Below are 23,048 nucleotides of genomic sequence, written 5' to 3' on the forward strand. Positions count from 1 at the left end.
TGGACCGGTGGCGAGTAGTGGGATTTACCAAATTTTTGTGGCGCATACCCGTTTATGATGGGCCGTGACTACGACATGACACGCCGACAAGCTGGGAGCCTAAGGTGCTTCGCCCCTAAAACCCAGCCGCATCGTCGTACTTGTTTGCTGGTGGTGGTAATGAATGTGGTAGTGATGTTGCCACAGGCGATGCTACACAGCATGGCGGACTTGACCAGCAATTGCTCCCCCTTTGTAGAAGATGTCGTGGTAGGGTGTGGGTTTGAACTAGTGGGTGTCGGTGGTTCGTAACTTCGTTTTTGCGCCAAATCAAAGTGAACAAGTACACAGAAAGGCGCTTGCGCCACATTTCGCCTTCATGCGTCCTTGTCCACTTCTATTTGGCGCAAGAAACGAAGTTATGTCGTGGTACATTTTTGACGCGAAAGCACTCACGTGCAAACCAGGTGCGGCGCACCCTCCGGCCAGCAGGGCATCAACCGCATCTTCGTCGCCAGTGACGTCATCGCCCGCAACGTCCTTCGGGCGCAGCACTCGCAGGCACGCGTCTCGGCATTGTCCACTTGGTGCTTGGGCACAACAGTGCAGCTCTGCGAAAACGTTCGACGACGACGCTTCCGTTATCATGCACTTGGCAAGTACGCCGAAGGCGACGTTGTTCGTCCGTCCACGTGTTGCGATGAAATGGATGCTAAACGATAACATTATTTTGGCAGAGTTCACAAAAATGTAGGTAACACAACGCACTCACTGACGTTTAACCTCTCGTGATAGGATAGAAATGACGCCGTAGTAGGGACGCCGGCTCAACTTTGAGCACCTGAGTCGCAGCTGAGAACTTTGGGGTAGTGCTCTTACTCCAGGAAAAAACAAGTAAAACAAGGTAGTTTCCGTGGTACCGAAGACTATTCGCTGATGCAAACGCAATTCCCCTGACTACAGCGCCATTCAAAGAGAAAACCCCGATCTTTCCAGCTTATAAGGACGGCACGACAACCACCCACAAGTCATTCAGAATATACAATAGAACTCATTTCGTCAACGCAATAAAGCCACTTCTGTACTTTTTAAGAAAGACAAATGTGTAGTGCGTGACGCTTTTATGGCTCCTAAACAAGAAGTCAACGGCCTCATACCCTCCTTGCCCATCTCTCATTTTTCTATTACACTATTCCTTTCATTCATTCCCTAGCGTAGATTAACCGAACGTTTATTCCCGTAACCAATCATGAACTTCACTTTTTCATTTTCTTTTTTTTTTTCCTGTTTTGTTGTTGATGCGCTACGATGCACTTAAGTTGACCAATTTATTTTAACTTCTTGGGGCGCTAGTAGCGGCTACTCGGGTACCTTATGGTAAACCTTCATATTAACAGTACCCTGTGGTAGGCAAACCGCATGTACTATCGCGATGGAAAGAAACGCAAACAGCGGAACGCGTGGCTTTGGGCACAGTCCAACCCCGACATGCCTTGACTGTCGCTAGGCGAACCTGTGCTTGAAACCGGCGTCACCATAGTGCTAGAATCTTGTTACGGCCAGCGCTATCGCATCATGTGTGCGTTCCGAGTGCCAGACATGACTGGCAAATGATAAGCACACGCGATGCGATAGCGCCAGCCGGAGCAAGGTTCTGGCGCTACGGTGACGCCGGCTGAAAGCACAGGTTCGCCTAGCGACAGTCAAGGCATGTCGGGGTAGGACTGTGCCGAAAGCCACGCGTTCCGCTGTTCGCGTTTATTTCCATCGCGATAGTACCAGTCCCGCGAAATTTGTGACCCGGACGTGATTCGAACACGTAACCTTCTGAACGCGCCACCGCCCACAGGCTGTATGTGATAAAGACTCCCACTGTGTGGCTGCTTGGTCGCTGTGACGTTCCGCAGACATCGGACGACTTGGGGCTCGGCGCACGGCTGTCCCCCTTCTTGCCTGTGCTGCTGCTGTTGTAGTCTCCTAAGGTCCCTGTGTTCCTTGTCGTTGTGCTGCTGTTCACTTTGCGCTCTGTTGCACGCGCGACGGCGACAGGCTGCCGTACTGGCCAGGGCGCAGCAGCTCTCGAGACCACGCCGGCCGGTCCGCTGCAGAGCGCCCAACCCTGTGCCGTGCACCATGAAGCTATTCATACGCACTTGCCCATGTTCAAACATGTTAACATGTAAGCATGCGCAAAGGGCTTGTTTTGGCTCTTTCATGATGAGGATAGCTTTCTGATAGGCCGCACAAATTACGGCTAGCTTAAACAACTTCGCTGTTAAAAAAATTGTAGCCCCCTTTCTCGCAACACCGGTAGTAGCAAGGACTCCCTCCCTGGCGAACTCAGGGTGCATTATTAAGAAATATTTAGTTGCATTTGGCATTGCTATAGTGACGCATTAAGGTATCTGCAAGTTACAGAAGTGAAAATTTCGACAGAATTCATTCAAACTAAATCTGACATGTAGCTACTGGTTGCTCAGCGCACTCACTCACTCACTCACTCACTCACTCACTCACTCACTCACTCACTCACTCACTCACTCACTCACTCACTCACTCACTCACTCACTCACTCACTCACTCACTCACTCACTCACTCACTCACTCACTCACTCACTCACTCACTCACTCACTCACTCACTCACTCACTCACTGTGAATGCATTGTAATAGATCCTTTGCTGGGCTTGTCGGTTCATGGGCTTAAAATAGAAGCAGAACGCAAAAATTATAGGACAACAGAGACAAGAAGATGGAACGAGCGCTCACTACGAACTGGTTTATTACGAAAAATTGAGGAAGATATACACTGAGTACGTCACGGGTTTTCGTAATAAATCAGTTGGCAGTGAGCGCTCGTTCCGTCTTCCTGTCTCTTTTGTCCTATCTTTTTTTTTTGCGCTCTGCTTTTATTTTTAGAGTGCATCGTATTTATAGTCCACTATCTCTTATTCATTACACCAGCGCTATAAAAGTGGTCATACACCAAAAGTCCTCACCGCTACGGCCCTCGAGGCAGACCTGCAGGTCAAGCTCGTCGCTTCGTCGACACCATGGTTCCAGGTCCTCAGCTGAGCGCGCCTGCGCGCAAGCAACACGGAGGAGTTCATTAGCCGCTCGAAAGTTAAAAACTAAAAGAAAAAAAGATATTGAACCCCGTGCCGTACAGATGTTTTTACAAAGAACATGGTAAACGAACACGGTAAGCGAGCTAAATCGAGGTCAAAATAAAGCTCTAAATAAAATAACTTTTCCGTCGAGATCACGTTTGACCTCTCGCCCGGCGGTCTCTGGTCAAAATTAAACGAGCACTTGCGTAAATTACCAGATTGAAGAGAAAATGACCCACTGACTCGGGAACTATCAAGAGTTCACGCCCCCTGTTCTGTTCTGTTCTGTTCTGTCCTGTCCTGTCCTGTCCTGTCCTGTTCTAACTTGCTTGCTGGGGAGAGGTTGAATTTTATATAACCTCGGCTACTTCATTTCTATACGTTCTGCAGCTTAAGAAAAAGAAAGAATAGTTAGCCATAAAAAAATGAACAAGCAAATATATATATATATATATATATATATATATATATATATATATATATATATATCGCAAACTGAAATAATTAAAGAAAATAACACGGCAATGCACGATTCGCTTGCGGGAGTTCACATTGCAATATAAAGTTCACATGCACACATTTCTCTCCACGTTCTACCAGCACCGTAGGAGTAACATATCACTTCTTATAGTATAGCTACACATAGCTGCCCATCATAAGCGCTTATCTGGTGCAGTGTCCACTAAGAAATCTCGCGTGGACATGCGCTGTACTCGAGTGACTTGCTCAGCGAGTTTCCAGCCTTCGGACTGACCGCGAATCGGAAAACAATAAGAAATCGACAGCTTTAGCGTTCGACAGTTCGTACACCGAGTGGTATATTAATGTCTGTGCTCGTTTATGCACGTAACATTAAAGAAAGAGCGCGAGGACACAGTCGGTACCGTAACGTTGACGACACTAATGTGTACACAGCACGCTGTCTCTTACAGCAAGGGACGGGAACGAGAACAGAAAACCCAGTGCTGTATGGTGTTATTTTTGCTCGTCCCTCTTGTGAGTGGCGCTGTCAAAAGCATTCATTCCATCTTTCCCAATATGAAATTCTAACACGTTGTAAATTAGTTCCTACTCTCCTTGAAGCTCTTATCTAGCTTTCTCAGTCTAGTTTTCCCCAGGCCGAATGAATATAACCTAGACGGTTCCAAAATGAAGGGATAATAAAATAATGTGTACAGGCAAATCGATTGTTGATTCAGCTGCATATTCGGCAGGGATGTTGAGCAGAGCTCTGAGAGCTTTTCAAGCAATTTGATTGATTGATTGATTGATTGATTGATTGATTGATTGATTGATTGATTGATTGATTGATTGATTGATTGATTGATTGATTGATTGATTGATTGATTGATTGATTGATTGATTGATTGATTGATTGGTGAATACGGCGACTCATACCTGCAGGCATGCACGGCGGCATCCTTCCAGTCGAGCTCGCTGGCAGCAGGGCCGTCCGTACCAGCGCTCAGCAAGCTCCAACTCTGCGATAGACATTTAAAGACAGCGAGGAACATTCAACAACCATCACTTAAGAGGCTCATACAGCTATTTATGACGTATAGCAATAATCTATGGCGCTTTACGTGCGAAAATTGCGACGCGACTATGAGACACGCCGTTGTGGGACACTCCACATTACTTTTGACCACCTGGGGTACTGCAACGTGCAGCTAGATCCAAGTACATGGGTGCTTTTATATTTCGCTCCCACCTATATGCGGTCGCCGCGGCAGGTATCGAACCCACGTCCTCGATCTCGGCACTGCGACAACTTATCAGATAAGCTCGCACGGCGGGCTTACAATGCGATTTTTAGTGGCAGAAATGGCAAGTAGCGCCGGAAGGACCTCAACTCAAGAATTTTAATAAATGAACTCACTTCTCATTTTGTAAAAAAAAAAAGACAATAAGTGTGGTTTTAACATACCGTATTGCAAATATACGGCTGTTTATTACGGTCCACAATGCATACATTCATTAAAATTCTAATATAGCCTACCGGTATCCGATGTATCGGTATCAAGAATATATCAAGTACATATTTTCGTAACAGTTTTATTGATTTCTTTAGTTAATTGATGATAGTTAAAATGCTCCACATTCATCGCCGGCATCTCCACGACATTTGATTATAAAAAGAATGCACGGAAATGAGCACATTGGCTAATAGAAAACCCGCAGCACACGCACAAAAGCAACGACGAGCACTTAGCGTTGACGACATCGTATCGCTAAGCAACACATTTGTCTGTATACAAGACACGTGGCACAGTGTCTACACAACTGTCCATTTATTCAACGCCAGCGACCCACCAACGTACACTTCACTGAGGCCCTTTTTAAGAGAAATTCGTGCATTAGCAAGAGACATCAGTCGCAGTACAAAATAACGAACGTCTTAATAGTTACGAGAATACCAAATGTTACGGAAAACTTCACTCTCCGTTGGACGCGAAGTTTATATTCACTCGGGCTGGCGTGCGCGTGGTGGACGAGTGAATGCCACGCGTACAATATCGACCTATTTGTACGGTGTACAGACTGATGAAGTTCTCTTCCTCATTTTCTGGACAGAGCGAGAACTCGTCGAAAACGACGACAACATTGACAAGTTCTCGTTTACGAGTTGGGTACTCTTACCAATATCCTCCGCGTTTAGTGCTATACATTCACGACGGTTCCAGCCATCGCAGCTCTCGGTCTCAGCCCCCACTCAACAGCTCTCGCTCATTTGCGAGCCGTCGTGACGCGTTTTCTTTCTCGTCATGCCGGCACACTCAGCGAGAGCACTCTCTGCGTGGTGTGGAAATCGACCGTATTTACAACGAACGCTCGAGTATGATCGAGATGAGTATAGAAGCCTGGTGAATGCAAAGCCGGGTCGTTAAAGCTTGTAGAGCTAGCTGGCTTAGGACGCGTGCGCCCGAAAGTGCAGCCGCGCGTATCCACTTGCTTGACGCATTCGTTCGCACGCGCGCACGTTGACAAAAGCGCATGCAAATGCATCTACACGCGGACGGGTAATTTGTAAATCCTCAGCATTACTTTAGCTTCATCCTGCGCGCGCTCCTGTCGTACTTTCGAAATTGTAAAGCCCCTTGATCGACGGGGTTGAGGCACTCAGAGGACGTTGTATCCACTGCTGTTTGTGAAGGCTCAAGATACCTGCTTGTTTTTTTTCTTTCTGTTTAAGAAAGATATGAAAAGCTGAGGCTTCCGTATACTTAGGGGTTTGTTTGTTTGTTTGTTTGTTTGTTTGTTTGTTTGTTTGTTTGTTTGTTTGTTTGTTTGTTTGTTTGTTTGTTTGTTTGTTTGTTTGTTTGTTTGTTTGTTTGTTTGTTTGTTTGTTTGTTTGTTTGTTTGTTTGTTTGTTTGTTTGTTTGTTTGTTTGTTTGTTTGTTTGTTTGTTTGTTTGTTTGTTTGTTTGTTGAACAGCAGAGTTGTTTAAGCTTTTCGTTGCGCCGGGTAGTGGGAACATAAATTATCATCATTATGAACCGACACGTGCTCTCTTCATCCTCTTCTACTTCGCTCCCACAACAGGTGCGCCGATTTTGTCCGACGTGGGATGCAATAACCCTGATGAGCGAGAGAACGAGTAGAGAGAAAGAGATATATGAATAAAGTGATAGAAAGAGGAAGCTAGAAATAGAGAGAGAGAGAGAGAGAAAGAAGAAATAAGGAAGAGGAGGGGAACGTGACGTAAAATCACATAACACTAGCCACGTGACATGTTCCTGCCAAAATTACGTAGCACTAGTCACGTGACGCAAAGTCACGTACCACTAGTCACGCGACATTTTGGTTTTAAAGTGGATGGAAGTACTATTAACAGGTCAGCGGTAGATATTAGCTGGAGGTATTTAGAATGTTTGTGTAAAAAAAAAGCAGGAATGAGATTCATTAAACCGGTGTCGTTACTGGCGAAGGTAACCACAGTACATCACGAAAATAAAGGCTTGTAGGAAGGGAGAAAGAAAGACTAAACTAATAACCGAGAAAATATAGTGCAATAAATGAAAGAACGCCTGATTGTAAAAACGAAAAAGAAAGAGCCGGTCCATGTGGCAACCCGTATAAACTCTGTTTCAAAGGGCGTGCCAATAACGTAAACGTCATCTTGTACTGTGGTTCTACAACTACTTCTCTTTTGTGCAATGAACTTGGAACACAGATAAAGTCTGGCAGCATGACCCGCATAAGTTGGTGATTGGATCCATTGCCGGAGTCGATCGTGTTGCAGCTTTGATGGGACCACGTTCAAAACATCGCCGTACCTTTAATTGTAATGTTTTCTGATGAGCAAGATGCAACCCGATTGATTGATTGATTGATTGATTGATTGATTGATTGATTGATTGATTGATTGATTGATTGATTGATTGATTGATTGATTGATTGATTGATTGATTGATTGATTGATTGATTGATTGATTGATTGATTTCAGCAGTTCTTAGACCGGCTGGTTACCTCCATGTGCTGGGGAAAAGGGGGTAAAGGCAACAGCAGATTGCGGAATGAGTCACAGCCAAAAAACAAAAAGGATAAAACAAGAAAAAGGCAGTATAAGCTCATAAAACAGGCCGTAGGCGACAGTAAACTATAGCGCCAGTCCCGTGTTTTTTTCTCGGACCTTGTGTTGTTTTGCGCTACAATTTTAACAAAGACGTAATTATTCAGTTGAAGTGCTCAGTATGACGCGCAATCCCTGCACTCGATTTCTTATTAATGAAAATGCTTGCGAAAGTAAACGAAGAGTCCCTAGCCGGGTTTCATAAAACGTTGAAAACATAAAAAAAAGGGGTCAGAACGCTAGAAAATTCTGTGATAAGTGCAAAATAAAAAAAAATACGAGATCATTGGCACCGCACGCTTGGTAGCGCTATTTCGGAATGAAAGTCTGGCCTTTAGTGTTCCTTTACGAATTTTTTTTTTTGAGCAAGCGCTGAGATGCTGCGGAATATCATTTAACCAATAATACTTAATCTTTTCAGGCAGAAAGGGTGAAGAGAAAGAAGTGACAGGATGATATAAATGGGATGAACATGAACGGTTGCTGCACATTAATTTGCGAGGACAGGGACTGTGAAGTATACAAGGAAGAGCGAAATATGAAAGTAATACGGGTTAGATTCTTGCGTAAGGTACGCACTTTACGCGAAGTTAGTTATAATACGCCTAGCTTGCAAGAAGGAGCTCTTACGTGTAATAGCTTACGAGCGAGCGGTTTCAGCTCGAGAGACCTCTGCAGCTAAAGCAACACGCCACATTGAGTCACTGGCCCGGCCGCGTCGTCGACCGGGTGCGGGGCCTTTTAAATTGTTTCGGCTTGGCGCGTGTGCTGGGCCCGTTTACCGGACCCTCTTCGTTTGCGTGTGTGCGCGCACACGTGAAGCGTTCGGCTTAAAGAGGCGGACGGCGCTGACTCCGCAACCAGGGTGCGTGCAGGCTATTCTGAGAGCTACCGTTGCGGCGGCCTCGGAGGAACCCTCATCGCGACAGGCAGAGCGGAAACGAAGCAGCCGAGCATGAGGAGCCGCAGGAGCGGGCGATTAAAGTGCACGAGGAAGAAGGGAGAATGCTTAGGCGCACCGAAACGGGGGAACCCGGCTTCTGGGCTTGCAAGGAGACGCGCCAGCCCCTTTTGTGAGCCCTTATGCGTAGCTGAACATAGAACACAGCTCTGCAGTTCTTCTGACGTGCGTCAATACACGAATTGAATAGCTCGCGAACGTCGGCTGTAGAGAGAGAGAGAGAAGACGCATGCGGTGTTATAACGGATTGAGCATATGCGCGCAAGAAACAGCATCTGGAGTGTTACTCTGAGGACAGAAAGAGTTCAGCAACTCCCTTTATTGTGGAAAGCAGTGCCTGTCGCGGCTAGCACTTATGGTGCGCCGTGTATTTACCAACTTTTTCTGAGTTTTTCATGTAATATCCTTAGTCTGTGCTGCTCCTATTTTGGGCGTACCGCAGTACCGATGTATACGTGAGGGAAAGGAGCAGCGTCAAGACGCGATTGAGTCGGTTTTTTTTTTTTCCTTTCCTCAGCCATGCATATGTGCATGCACATCTGGAATAGAGACTTAAGACTCGGTTAACTCTCCGGCACGGTCAACGTTTTCCAATAGACAATTGCGAGAACACTAAAAGTGGAGTTAAATGCGAGACAAGCAATTACTCCTGTAAAAGGAATCGTTCTCACTCTCCAATCACTTGAAGTGCTCGGAACACAAGTGTATGTCCGATGTTTGACTACAATATCGAACACTCTTGCACGATAACGTATGCTGTCGGGCTAGTTGGTGCATAGCTGGTTAGAAAATCGTTGGCGCAAAACAAGAGCGAGGACGCAGAAGTAACACTGACAAGCGCACACTCGCAACTGATTTTTATTAAACCGACGCTCATCTTCTGGAACCCTCACGCATGCGTACGCCACACAACAAAAACAAAATATATACATATAAACGCACAAAGACCTATCATCACAATCTCTCAGATAGGAAGGCAAACTCGTTTTCAAAAAACCCCCAGGCCTGCGCTGAAACCGCAGCACAGTCACAGCGAAAGCTGGAAGAGCGGCATTTCTAAAGCACCGTTGTAAGCTCTCCTGGGGCTACTAATACAAGTACACTAGCAAGGTACCCACTACGCCATAAATCACAATTTTTTGTGAAGTTCGGAAGCACCTACTAAGCCATTATCCGTCATTCTGCGGAGAAGCGAGGCACCAGCTACACGTCTGTAAGCATTATGTGTACTTTGTTGACGCGACGACTGATGACGATGAAGAATTATGGCTCAGCCCTTTGTAATGGGTTGGAAGCTTTAAACAGCCCACCAGTTATGTAATTTGCATTAGGTGACGCCCGGTCGCTATGTCCCTCTCCCGCCATACTGTATAACATACGTTGACGTGGGAGAGAGGGGGGGGGGGGGCGAAGAACTTCACTGAGACCCCGAGGAAATGGATCATGCGCTTATGGGCTTCCTTGGCAACTAATACAAGTGGACTTGCGAGGAACCCACTATGCTATAAATTATTGCAATTTTTGAGAAGTAGGAAAGCAGGCATTATGCCATTTTTCGTCATTGTACGGAGAGCCGTGGTACCTGCTAAACGCATGTAAGGCATTATGCGCACTTTCTTGATGCTGTGCCTGATGACGATGAAGAATTATGGCGGAGCCCTTCGTAATGGGTTGTAAGCATTCAACAACCTTTTCGTTGCGCAATTCGCATTGTGTGACGCCTGATTACACAATTCGCGTTGTGCGACGCTCGATGTTTATTTTACTCTTCTACCACGCTATATTGCATATGCTAATGTGTTTCCTTCGCGACATGAAGCCTGTATAGGACCTTTTTGCAAAGCAGTTTCAAGCACCGGCATGGCTCAGAGGTTGAATACTGGGCTCCCACGCAGAGGGCCCAGGTTCGAACCTCGTTCCATCCTGGAATCTCCTCAGGGCAAACAAACAAACATTTAAGCAATTCAGAGACCAATGCATCAGCGTGCCGTCCTTGTCGCTTTTACAAGCGAAAGCTGTTGTGAGATCATTTCACCGGCCGTTTTTGGCGCCGTAGTTGTCCGCCGCCGCCGCCGCCGCCGCCGGTGTCCGTAACCACTATCGCTCCAAATAAGAAAAAAAAACTAAATAAGAAAAAAATTGTACATCGCCTCCGCTAGTTCACGTGCCACCTTGTCTTTGCTTCTTCGTAAGATATTCGTGCCGTTCAGCAAAGGTTCACACGAGCACTCCTTGCAATGATGCGGCAAATGCGAACCTGTACCATTCCTCATTGATAACACGTGCACCCTTAGGCGATCATTTATACACTGGCCCGACTGGCCGATGTACACCTTGCCACATCTGAGCGGAATCTTATAGACAACGCCTACTGAACATTTCAAAAAACAGTTTGTGTGCTTCTTGACACACTCTTCAGTTGGCGCGCCGCTCGAACGAGCACAAATGCGTGAAAGCCTCCGAGGTGCCGAAAACAGGACAGGGACCTCAAAGCGAGAGGCCACGTTCTTTAGCGAATGAACCACTCTGTGCACATACGGGATGACAACAGGGCGTTTCCTCTGAGTCTTTTCTCTTATTTCTGGAGCACTGGCTGCCTCACGACGAACTTTTTTCAATAAAGCTTCACACACTGAAGTCAGCAAAAACGAAGGAAAACCCGCAGAAACAAAGCCTAGAAATTTGCAACTTGAAGCTTTCCTGAAGAACGTGGTGGCAGGACCTAGTTAGAGCGAACTGTAAGCTGGTACTCGCAATGGCTCTTTTCACTGCTTTAGAATGGGCAGAATGAAACGGTAAAAAAACCTTCTGAGCACGAGGGTGATACATGCAACACACATGGTTTTCGTCAAGCGTAAGATGAAGATCTAAAAACTGCAGCTTGTCATTAGCAGGGAGCTCGTGGGTAAACTTGAGCCCTTGTCCAAGTACTTTAAAAGTATCTAAAACATCCTGACACACGCAGAGTAGCCCTCGTCTTGCTCCTTAGTCAAAATAACCAAAAAATCATCGACGTATCTAAATACGCGTAAGACCTTGTCTTTGGGCAAGGCGATGTCAAGGTGTTGGTCAATCTGTGCCAGGAAGATATTGCACAACACAGGTGCCACACACGCGCTTGTCCGTGTTACTTCTACGTCCTCGTTCTTGTTTTGCGTCAACGATTTTCTAACCAACTCTTGCACGAGCCGACGTAGCACATTGGATGACACGTTCCAGTGAAGTACGTTCACGCTGATTGTGTTCGAGCAGAGAACATTACCCCATCGATGTCTAGACGGCTCTGAATATGAGTGCCAGTTACAGCTCACTTGATCGTCCTAACATTCGTTTGCTTCAGGGGGATATTTATTCACAGAGAGTTGCTCAAATTTACATATATCGCCATTAATTTCTCTATATTTCTGTTATTTGCATGTCACGTTTCTCATCTAACTCCTAGATTAGTAGCCAGGCCATCATCCTGACAAGCATCGTCATCTTTTCTTCAAGTCCAGCGCTCCGTTCGAACATAAATCTGCACGCCGCTGGTTTGAGACAACTTGCTGTGGGCATGTTTTGTCGGATGTGCTTAATGTTGCTGTTCGTGTTACTCCCCGTGGGTTTGGCTCCAACCGCTGTTTTTTATCAACGATAGCTTCCTATGCCAGGCAGGCCCTAACGGTCGCCGAAATTCAAAACGATGACGTGCCTTATCACTTCGCGTGACATATCGCTGCTTCGCAACGGCTGAGTCGCTGAGATGAAGCAGCGCGGCTCGCTGCTGGCGTTCGAATAAGAGAGCATGGGCTGGAAAAGAGAAAAAAACAAACAAGAAGTTTCGACCTAGCGACCACCACTGTAAATGGTGCGAGCGCGCTCTGTCGCGTTCTAAACAAGTGTGCCTGTGTAGTACAGCTGAAAGGAAAATGTCTACAGGGACGATGGGACTCGTCAGTAAATTTAAATTCTCGTTGGACTGAAATTTACCTTGACATTGTCTCATTGGTCAAATTGGCATACGTAAGCTGTACCACTTAATTGCAGCTCTGACAGATTGTGCCTCTAGCATTCTCATGCTGCACTCGTGCTCTAGCACTCATGCTGTTTTTTTTTCCTTCTCCTTCCTCTTTTCCCGCTGTGCAGAGTGGCAGGATCTATCTATCTATCTATCTATCTATCTATCTATCTATCTATCTATCTATCTATCTATCTATCTATCTATCTATCTATCTATCTATCTATCTATCTATCTATCTATCTATCTATCTATCTATCTATCTATCTATCTATCTATCTATCTATCTATCTATGCCTGTGTCCTAGGCAGTGGGAAGAAAATTAAATAAAGACTCCTGGCATCTTTGCTTTCTAGCATTCCTTTCTCGGCTATATATTCCTCTCTTAAGGAAGGCATGCAGCTACCACAAGAGCGACAGCTGCACTTCTTCCTCGTTACCTAAAAAAAAAGTGGTCGATATGAAGCGTTAAGTCCCACACACATATTGATCAGGCTACAGGAGTTTTTGTGTCATATAGCTGAGTTGAAGTCGGTGCTTCGGCGCTAAATACGTGTGCCTTTCAAGAGTGGAGTGGACCCCAATGCACCTTCCGGGTGACTATAGCCCTATTTTGGGACGCTGCTTCCGGCCTGCGCGTTTTCGATTTAGTTATACGTGACTGTGACGATCGGAAATCGAATCCTCGACGCGAGACCGCAGAATATTGCATCGACCGTTGTCCGCACAGGTTCGCCAAACCACACGGCAGCCGTGAGAAAGAATAGGATTTTGTTCGCTGTCTGGAATCATAATGCCTGTTATTTACAAGTTACACTGAAGCTTCGCAAAGACGCAGAGCAAAGTGCACATTTCATGCTGAGCGTGAGCAATCTTAGCTGAGGAATGGACCTGCATAGAAAAATGTCATTCTCGATCACGAACTTGGAATCTTCTGTTTAACAGCTATCTTGTGGTGTTCCTCTAAACAAGTTCTGTCGCTATTCATTGGCATTATTTAAAGAAGTTGCAAAAAAAAAGTTGATATTAAAGCAGCCTTCCAGGGGGTACTGTCGGACGTTGGTCTGTTTGGCAACGAAAGAGTTGATGCCCGAGCCATCGAAGTGCTATCAAGGCAACCGACGGTATGAGCGCCTGCAAATCAACAATTCCCTAAACCTAGAATTATTTGCTGCTTTCGCGAAAGCCTTCCGCCGCATCAACCCAGCGTTGTGAAGCGACTTAGGCGCTCCGAAGTCACTCTTCACAGCAGAGTGAAGACATGATCAGCCTGAAATGCTGCATGGTCGTTCAAAGCCAGGTGTGCTACTTCTCCATCATGCACCGAATTAAATTGAAGTAGATAACCTACACCGCTTCTTGCGGTCCTTCAAGTGCTTTTGTACTGAAAGGAGTTCTTATGGACAGCATGAGAAAAATAGGCTCACCCCACAAACGCATCGGGCAGATAGTTTTCCGAAGAGGACCGCGAACAGAGCGTGAGAAGGTGTCTCTCACTCTTCTGACTTTTCTAGGAGAGACTGGATTAAGCGATAGACAGCGAGATATGCTGCGTGGAAAAACGCTCAGGCGGAGCGATTGCCGGTAATGTCTACCAAGCTAAGAGTGCCTGTAGCAACGACATCGTCATCGCCACCCTGATGACCACTCAAATGACCACTCCGATGTAAAAGGCCTGACATCCAAGGGTGTGCTCTCGGAGCAGTTCGCGCCCGAAATTTCCGGGTCTATGTCTATCCATGTTAGAAGGCCAAACAATCACTGCATTCAACACAGTCGCCAGCACCGAGCGCCCATTTTGCATATTCGGTCATCAGCTGGGAGCTTTCTAAGGTTTCAATGACGACCAACGTCGCTGTGTCCTAATTCACATGACTGGTCATTTATCCCTGCCCCTTGTTGGAAGTGCCCTTCCTACAACAAATGTTAATGCCCGTTAGGCGAGACAGAGAGCAAGTTAATTGATTTGGGAGAGAGAGATAGAGTACAACTTTACTATGAAAAGAAGGGATTTCATCGTATGAGAATGTGTATGCGTTGTAAAACATTATGTGCCGTAGAGACTAGCTTTAATATTACAAAGCGCATGCTTTACAGAGCCACATAAAAAGAGAGGGGGAAAAACAAAAAGAGAAATGTATCGTAGAAAACCAACCGCTGCATCAGCCGCCACGGTGGAACAGTGGTTACGGTACTCGGTTGCTGACACGCAGGTCGCGGTTGCGATCCCGGCCTTGGCGGTCGCATTTCGATGGAGGCGAAAATGCTATAGGCCCGCGTGCTTAAAGGTGCACGTTAAAGAACGTCAGGCGGCCGAAATTTCCGGAGCCCTTCACTACGGCGTTCCACATAATCATATCTTGGTTTTGACACGTAATACCCCAGATGTTATTACTATCTACCGTTGAATCGGTCACGTGTGCCCATATACAGAAGCACGAATCGCTTTTCTTTCTTTTGTTTTTGTTTGACGCTGTAAAGCCCTCACTCTAATCTGAGTTCGGGGAGTCTATAAGTTAGATCTTCCGTTGCAGTTACGACACCACCGTGCCGCCTACATAAAAGAGAGACGATCACGCCCAAGTCCGTATCCCCAGGAGTCTGTCTATGGAACACCGGCAGTCTGGCGTATGTCGTATATACGGGAAGCCGACTTTGCGAAGAAGTCGGGTCAAGTGCTGCCCGGAATAGTCGGAGCACAATGGCTGCTTCGAATCATCGTCCCCCGGCGCCGTCGCTCCATCGCCGTAACCGCAAATACCCCTCGCGCATACACGACGACCGAGCACTTGCACCGCGAACAGGAAACGGTTCGACCTTCCTTCCTCCCTCTCACTCCATTCCGTCCTCCTTTCACTCTGACACGCGTCTCGAGAGCACGTGCATATATAAATAAATAACTCTCTCTCTCTCTCTCTCTCTCTATGCATATATATACGATATTTGCATACTGTCATGGATGCGAATGCAGGATGCGAATTCCGCTCCTAGTAAAAAGCGTCTTTTTATTGATTTTTTTGCTTTGTCTTGTCATTTGGTAACATCGTAGTGGCAAGGATGTTCCGGGGCGTTGGCTGATTCGTTTTCGCTTATCTCTTTTTTTTTCGCTTGATTCTACGCGAAGATCACAATTCCGTGAAAGGTTGTGGAAGGATTCTGACGAGTGCGCGTTAGATATGCGAAGCTTGGCTTCGTCTAACCGTCAAAGAAAGAAAGAAAGAAAGAAAGAAAGAAAGAAAGAAAGAAAGAAAGAAAGAAAGAAAGAAAGAAAGAAAGAAAGAAAGAAAGAAAGAAAGGAAGAAAGAAAGAAAGAAAGAAAGAAAGAAAGAATTCCCTCCCTCCCCTATCTCTCTCTCTCTCTCTCTCTCTTTTGTCTCTCTAATTCGGCTCATATCGGTCTGACTGCTCCAAAATTATTTCGCTCTCGTTCCCTAAAAGGTTCACGTATATTTTTGTGTGAGCGTTGCTTATCCGATTCCACTCAGTGGATATTTGCCACCGTTTATATAATATCATAGTCATTATCTTTCATCGGTGTTCTTTCTTCAATGTACTATAACTGCAGTCTCTGCAGCACGTCAAACAGCCGGGTACAGAAAAATGTTTCAGTGTAAAAAATTCGGCAGATCCCACACTTGTGGGAATCGGTTTCATGCCAAGCAGTTGGTCCGTAGTTTTATGGTGCATTTGTAAGTGTAGTATTTGCGTACACATCGTTGGCTTACCAGACACGTCGACAACACTGGCGTTTAAAGGGTAACTTATGGTCTGAAATCAGCCCTCACGTTAGAGCATATACGTCAGTATTATCGAAACGAAGTGCACTTATCGGCGAGATGATGTGAATATCATCCGTAACTTTCGTTAGCGTATTCCCCTGGGGTCGAGCAACGCTTGAATATAGCTTGCTGAATCATAGGAATACCAATATAATGTTTATTAGACTGCTATAAAAGCGGAGCCAACACTGGAATCACAGACGTTAACCTGACATGACGCCTTTATCGTAGGAGTACATATGTAGTGTTTATTGCTTTGTTATAAAATTAGATAGCCAGCACCACAACCACAATTGACGTTGCACCGACATTACGCCTGCATAGTGTGTTTTTTCCAAAGCAGTTTCTAGACCTGGCGTGGCTCTGTGGTAGAATACCTGACTGTCGCGTAGAATGCTTGGGTTCGATTCCTGCTGGGACCCTAATTGTTATTTCTTGCATTCTTCGGGTCAACGCTGCTGATGTCGGTTTTTCTTAACGCTTTCGCATTTAAATTACGAATGTCTGTTCTCGCCGTTAATAGTCCAGGTCCTCCCACCTAGGGTAGACGCGGGACTAGCACCGCGACACCGTTTCGTACAATAAACGTTTATTCCTCCTCTGTTCTCGCCGCTCCTGGGTCGATACAAACTGTCAATCACCTGTGGCGCATACCCGTACACCGTGGCCCGTGGTAAACTGGTATGTGCCACGCATGTCTGGAGGAAAGGGTTTGACGACGTACGCGACAGGATTTTCACGTTATTCATGTCATGACGAGACAGTCATATTCCTCAAATCCTCTTACCCTCCCATGCCAATTTTGGTCTACACCAAGTCAAGGAGGCGATCACGAGAGCACCCAGACGTAGGCGGCTAGATAGATAGATAGATAGATAGATAGATAGATAGATAGATAGATAGATAGAAACGGTCAAAGTGATTGGATTCGCTAAAAAATGCTTTGCATTTAAAACTCGTAATGAAAACAAAAAAATAAGGCCTATCAATTATCGGTATGTGCGCATATCACGTTTGCAAGTGGCATAACTGTTCAGTCCTTGTAAATATGTAGTTTGGGCAGCCTAAATAGGCGCGCGCGCGCGTTTGTGTGTGTGTGTGTGTGTGTGTGTGTGTGTGTGTGTGTGTGTGCATCAGGATATCTGCCTGTACATGCCTTCTCATCTCTGTGCAATTATTAAAGAAAAACAAACACAACAACAACAACTACTACTACTACTGCTACTACTACTACTACTACTACTACTACTACTACTACTACTACTACTGGTGGTGGAACCACTACTACTACTACAAAAGTCCTTTTCACGCAATCACCAGTAAAGAAGTCGAAGACCTGCGGAGTACATGCAGCAATTAACGAAATAGAGAGCGAAAGAAAGTTAGAACCTTCGTCTAACGTGCGAGAAGGGAGATTTAAGGACGACACCGACCCTTCCTCTCCCCGTTCTTATTAGCCTTCTTTATCGCCTTTAATCTCTCCCTCTCGCTCTCCGCTGCATGATTATCATCTTTCAAGGCGGACGGAAACGGCCCACATTTCTCACCGCGCTGTCCACCCCAAGTGCGTCACGCGCCGCTGCCCCGAACAATGGCTCGCTTAAATTTGATTCCACCGCGCTTTACTGCGCGTTAAGATACGTACGCTTGCTGAACCAGCGCGTGGCATGTTCAACGCCAGGCCCCGGGCGGCTGCCGTGTGTGTATGTATAGGTGAGAAGCGCCAGCTGTTCCCTTATGGCCGAGACGCGGCAGGGGCAATTTTGGCAACGCGTTTTAAGGGCGATGACTGGGGCCCTGTTTTCCGAAAGGAAGTATTTTGGCTCTTCGCGAAAAAAAAAGAGGGGCCCTTAAAGTTCGCGCCTCTGGCCGGAGTAAAGCACAAGCTGAGAGGGCGGCAGGAAAAGAGGCGCTCCGAGAGGTGAAATATTATGTACGAAAGACGTTGTTCAGAAAGTTGCCGCTGCAGTCTTCGTATAAGAGCATCCCTTCCGTTTATGTGGGTGCGTGCGTGGAGTTCGAAACAAGCTAACCGTACGTTCTAAACATTGAGCTGTAAACACTCGGGCCAATGAAGAAAGCCTTGTCAATGTTTTCATGGTGGAAAAGAAGAAGCGCGCAACTCTACGTGAACGCAGACAGAGCAGACACAAGCCATCACCGATATTGAGAGTGCGGTGAGCTTATAGTCTGCTGCGTGTGCGTTCCACCTGCAACCGTGACAGCAGTCTTCCATTTGGAACTCACGTCCTGTGGTGCCCAACGTGTTCAGTCGGAGTAAACCTTTTTTTTTTCAATCTTGAATTGACGCGCCTTTTGGAGCATTTTTGCACGTTGCTAACGTCAACAAAATATACAAGTGCACTTGCTTTCTTGCGTGCTTTGAACCTAAACATTGAAGCAATATATGACCAATAGAGGACCAGTATGGAAAGGACATCACGCTTCGGCATGCTGGTAAAAGCGGCTCTATTGTCCTTCACGTACAATCATTACCTGGAAGCTTTGTTATATACTTCTCATAGGAATGCATAGAAGCAGGAACGAGAGGCGTCATGAATGCTTCCGTGCAATCAATCAAAGGCTAATCGATAGAATGATTGAGCACGAACGGGGCTACCTTTCGTTCTCTATGATTCGTTTTTCGGTACAAGAGGACTCGTCTTCATCACGTTTCTCGTGCCTTTCTGGCTCATCCACGGTTTAGCACGGCACCTATATCTCTCACAGCAGTCACCGAGCCAAGGCCCAATTCATTTCCAGACTGCTGTTTATCGCTACTGATCACTCGTTAATGCTTCCATCCCCTTTGAATGCAAACGCTTCTGGATGGCGGGAATTCTCAATGGGTCAGACACGTTGGCATCCATTGCGGTGCGCCGAGTCAACAGCTGAATGTTTGCTGCAGCGGACACGTGCTTCATCCTGTTGCGAATATTTGATCCAATATGCCTTTGTTTTCAGGCACTCAGTCCTGGCCCAATATAGTTACACGCATCACAACACGCACTATATAAGTCCATCACGATCTTTTATAAGCGTAAGCCAATCACGGCGCCCCTTGGTACCATAACTACAGACAGTGCAGTGCTTCACATCACTCTCTGCTCAGCCACTCATTTTTATCTATCATTCAGTGAAATGGTGCGTGAAATAAAAGGGCTAAAGCTGATCTCGACGCGTAAACTCCGAGGCTACTCTTCCCGTTCTTCCTAATGCTCCTGTTCACTCAACGCCAATCCACATAAGTGAGCAAAGAAGTGAACGAGGCACGCTGCCGCCCCAACAGCGAACAAGCCCACAGCTAGCTTCTCAGATGTCTTACGCAAGCGCGTTCATACGAGCAGATGAAAAGAACAGCAGTAAGTGTCCTAATATCTCGCATCGAAAGAACCAAAGCTATAGGGGCGCGTATGCCTAGAGTTACTCGTTGGTAAGAGTAACGCTAACAATATCCGCGCTTGTGCCAGTGTGCGTCGCCTCGCAGTAAAGTTACCGATGAACGAAGCTAAAGGGTTTAGCGGAAATGTCAATAATCTATCAAGCGGCAATTCACTATCGCGCGAAAAGCTTTCTTTTTCTACTTTATTCGAGAAGCTTGGATTCCGATGTAATGAAAGCGTGCCAGACCTTGCTCCTGCAGTCATTGAAGCAGGGATTTATTCAAGCAACTGAGACTTCGCGTGGTGACAACAGCGCCGTACAGTACTAGCCTACAGACAAGAATTTTGATCGCTTGTAGGTGGTAGCCATATTTATTCGTTGGCTGCGGTTCAAGTGAAATGAACGACTATGATAACATTCAGCCTGTCCTTACCACATGCCTGCTGCGAAACGTGCATCATCAAATTCACGACTCTTTGTGCAAAAGTCTTATTTGCCTAGGTCACGGCGTGCTAGAACATATACGTGCGCATGTGCAGAGCCAGACGTGACGGATGTTATCAAACGTCTATTAGAGCGGTCGTCTCTCATTGTTCAAGGTATCGTATCATTTTCGTGGCTCCACTATTGGTCGACTAAGCATAGTAGGGCATTTAAATACCCTACTATGACAGTGGTCTAGTGGTTATGGTGCTCGTCTGCTGACCCGAAGGTCGCGGGATCGAATCCCGGCAGCGGCGACCACATTCCAACGGAGGCGAAATGGTTGAGGCCCGTGTACAGTACATACATTTAGGTGCACGTTAAAGAACCCCAGGTGGTCGAAATTTCCGGAGCTCTCCACTACGGCGTCCCTCATAATCATGTGGTTTTGGGACGTAAAACCCGAACAGTTACTATATTATTATAGCCATTAATCCACATAGTCTGTCATTTCACAGAATATTCTGCGCTCTTCAACGTGTATAACTCTTTCGAACAGTTCGTAGTTCGTAGGCTCCTGAGAAGTTTCTGTCTTCTAGCTCTCCTTTCTAAGCACTGGTAAGTTTATCCCACTGTGGGGCAAAAACATGCTTCACGGAGACTGCAAGCGGTCTCGTGGCGTCTCTCGGCCGCAACTCTGCAATGCGACGCGTTCCCGGACAGCCGAAGCTCAGGAAGGAAGGAAGGAAGCCGCCGGCACCGGAGCGCGGCGACGTCGGAACCAGAAAACGCGGTCCGAGAGACGCGGAGCGCGCACGGTACAGCACGTTGGTCGGCGCGGTCGCCGCATGCAGCGGAGAGCCGCTTCCGGCCGCCGCCGGTGTCGAGGAAGCGAGAGGGGTTATATGCTCACCGAGGCCGTTGGCCAGGGCCCAGAAGACGGAGACGAGACCGGCGCTCCACATGGCCGCACACGGCGCGGGCTTCTGATACGCACGGGTGCGCCTGGCCGCCGCACCGGCCGCAGCGCTGCTGCCACGACGTATACGAGGTCCTTTCTGCCGACACCGAGGCTTGTTTGCTCGACGCCCGCAGCTCACCCCACTCTCCGCCCCCTCTTCTGCGGTGCCTGTACCGTCGCGCACTCCCGCGGCAAGCGTAGCCAAGTTTGGGACTCGAAGAAAAACACCCAAACTCCGGAGACTGGCGATGGATTCGATATCCCCGGCCTTCTGTTCAAACTCCCTCCGCACTTGGACGTCGACGGGTACGCACTCCGAGTGGAGAAGAAGCAACGCGCGCTAACGAGGCTACCGGAGTCGCGTTGGAGGCGGGGCGAGTAAGAGTGAAAGGAGGAAAGGGTAGGGTGCCGAATTTCGCAAGTAGCGTATACGGCGTCGTATCTCGTAGTTTTGCTTCAGCTAGACGAGTGTGCGTGCCAATGGAGGCATGGCGGAGAGGTGTGTGGGCAAGAAGTTGAGCGTATACATTACGAGCTTTAGAAAAGAGCGGACCCGAGAGACAGAGCACAATATGGCGTTTGTGTACGGAAGACCGCAAGTCAACAATTGGCTCGGCGCGTGTGACGCTGCTATTTTAAACAATACGTTAGAGGGAAAGGGTATGCGTCGAGCAAATGGAAGATAACAAGGCTGGAATTGTGCGCCGTTGAGCGTCTGTCGTGTTATCCTGTCCTCGTTCGTCTGTCTTTTTCACTTAGCACGGTGCGCAGGACTAACCAGCTGAAGTTTTCGCTCTTATGCAATACCTTTCGGACGCAGCTACGTCCCTTATCTACGCAACTCTTCATAAAATTAATTGGCTAAAGTCTTCCTGTTTCTGCTTCGATTGGTTCGGCTACGGCATCGCACCAGCGGTGTTCATACACTCAACGATTAGTTTGTAGCGCTATAGGCAGTACAGATAAGGCGTGCCTCAATCCATTCTGCCTAAATGAAACCGGAGCAGAAAATAAATTTGCTACCTAACAGCCCAAGTTTTACTCAGGCGAGGTACGGCGAAGAACATCTGTCTGAATGCTTAAAGTGCGTGGTGGCGAGTTAACCAAAAAAAAAAAAAAAGTTGCACCTTTTCACATTACATAGCAAAGCAGCTGCGACATCTTTTGCGCAGGTAGCTCGTGTTGTACTACATGGAAAGAGTCGCTCAGGCGGAGTAATTGCCGGCCAGGTCTGCCAGGCTAACCCCGCATGTGGCAACATGGTCACGACCACCACCGCCACCATCTCACGACCCTGCAAGCTCACTTGGGGCTATAGGAAGAGATCCCTCATCAACTACTCTCGTTGGATTCTGTCCTTCGGTTATAATGCGAGCTCGGAGTTCGTTGGCAGCCCTGGTTTCAATTAAATATTTAGCACGAGATTCGACAACCCTGACAATTTCATTGTTCGCGAATATACTACGTAATGTGTACACTTGCGTTCACCGCCACGTATTAATTCGAGTAGAAAGCGGAAGTCCTCTTTTTCGGACTGTTCTCACTCCTTCGGGAAAATTTATCCGGTGCCCGCGAGCGTTTCGAAACCTTTCTTTTTTAGTTGTTTTTATGGAGCAGTTACCGGCCTAGATTTCCAGGACAGTTTTGCTTGTAGGAAACACCGAAACAAACCAACCCTGACAATGCCCGAATGAATAAAGGTCTATCAGTTACAATAATGAAGGTCGTGGGCTCGATTCCGGCCGCGACGGTCCCATTTCGATCGAGGCGAAATCCTATAGAGGCCCGTGCACTGCGGAATGTCAGTGCACGTTAAAGCGTGCCACAAACCCGTGTAAATCCGCTTGTTCTTGACGGTTCCGAGAAATTTTTGTGGCAAT

At 46.9% G+C, this 23,048-nt stretch overlaps 1 protein-coding gene across 1 annotated transcript in view; it reads right to left on the reverse strand.

The window, feature by feature from the left end:
* The window catches only part of LOC119387507 (reversion-inducing cysteine-rich protein with Kazal motifs), a 46,501-nt gene extending 25,047 nt beyond the window's left edge, over positions 1–21,454 (reverse strand). The window contains exons 1-5 of the mRNA XM_037654914.2: positions 21,121–21,454; positions 4,487–4,569; positions 2,978–3,059; positions 1,853–2,098; positions 436–590 (exon numbers count right to left, since the gene is read on the reverse strand). Coding sequence (XP_037510842.1) covers positions 436–590; positions 1,853–2,098; positions 2,978–3,059; positions 4,487–4,569; positions 21,121–21,172 — 618 coding nt within the window. The 5' untranslated portion in view covers positions 21,173–21,454. The remainder of the gene's footprint in view (positions 1–435; positions 591–1,852; positions 2,099–2,977; positions 3,060–4,486; positions 4,570–21,120) is intronic.
* Between the last annotated feature and the right edge of the window lie 1,594 nt (positions 21,455–23,048).

This window comes from Rhipicephalus sanguineus, chromosome 3 (assembly GCF_013339695.2).
Source record: "Rhipicephalus sanguineus isolate Rsan-2018 chromosome 3, BIME_Rsan_1.4, whole genome shotgun sequence".
Classification (NCBI taxonomy): domain Eukaryota; kingdom Metazoa; phylum Arthropoda; class Arachnida; order Ixodida; family Ixodidae; genus Rhipicephalus; species Rhipicephalus sanguineus.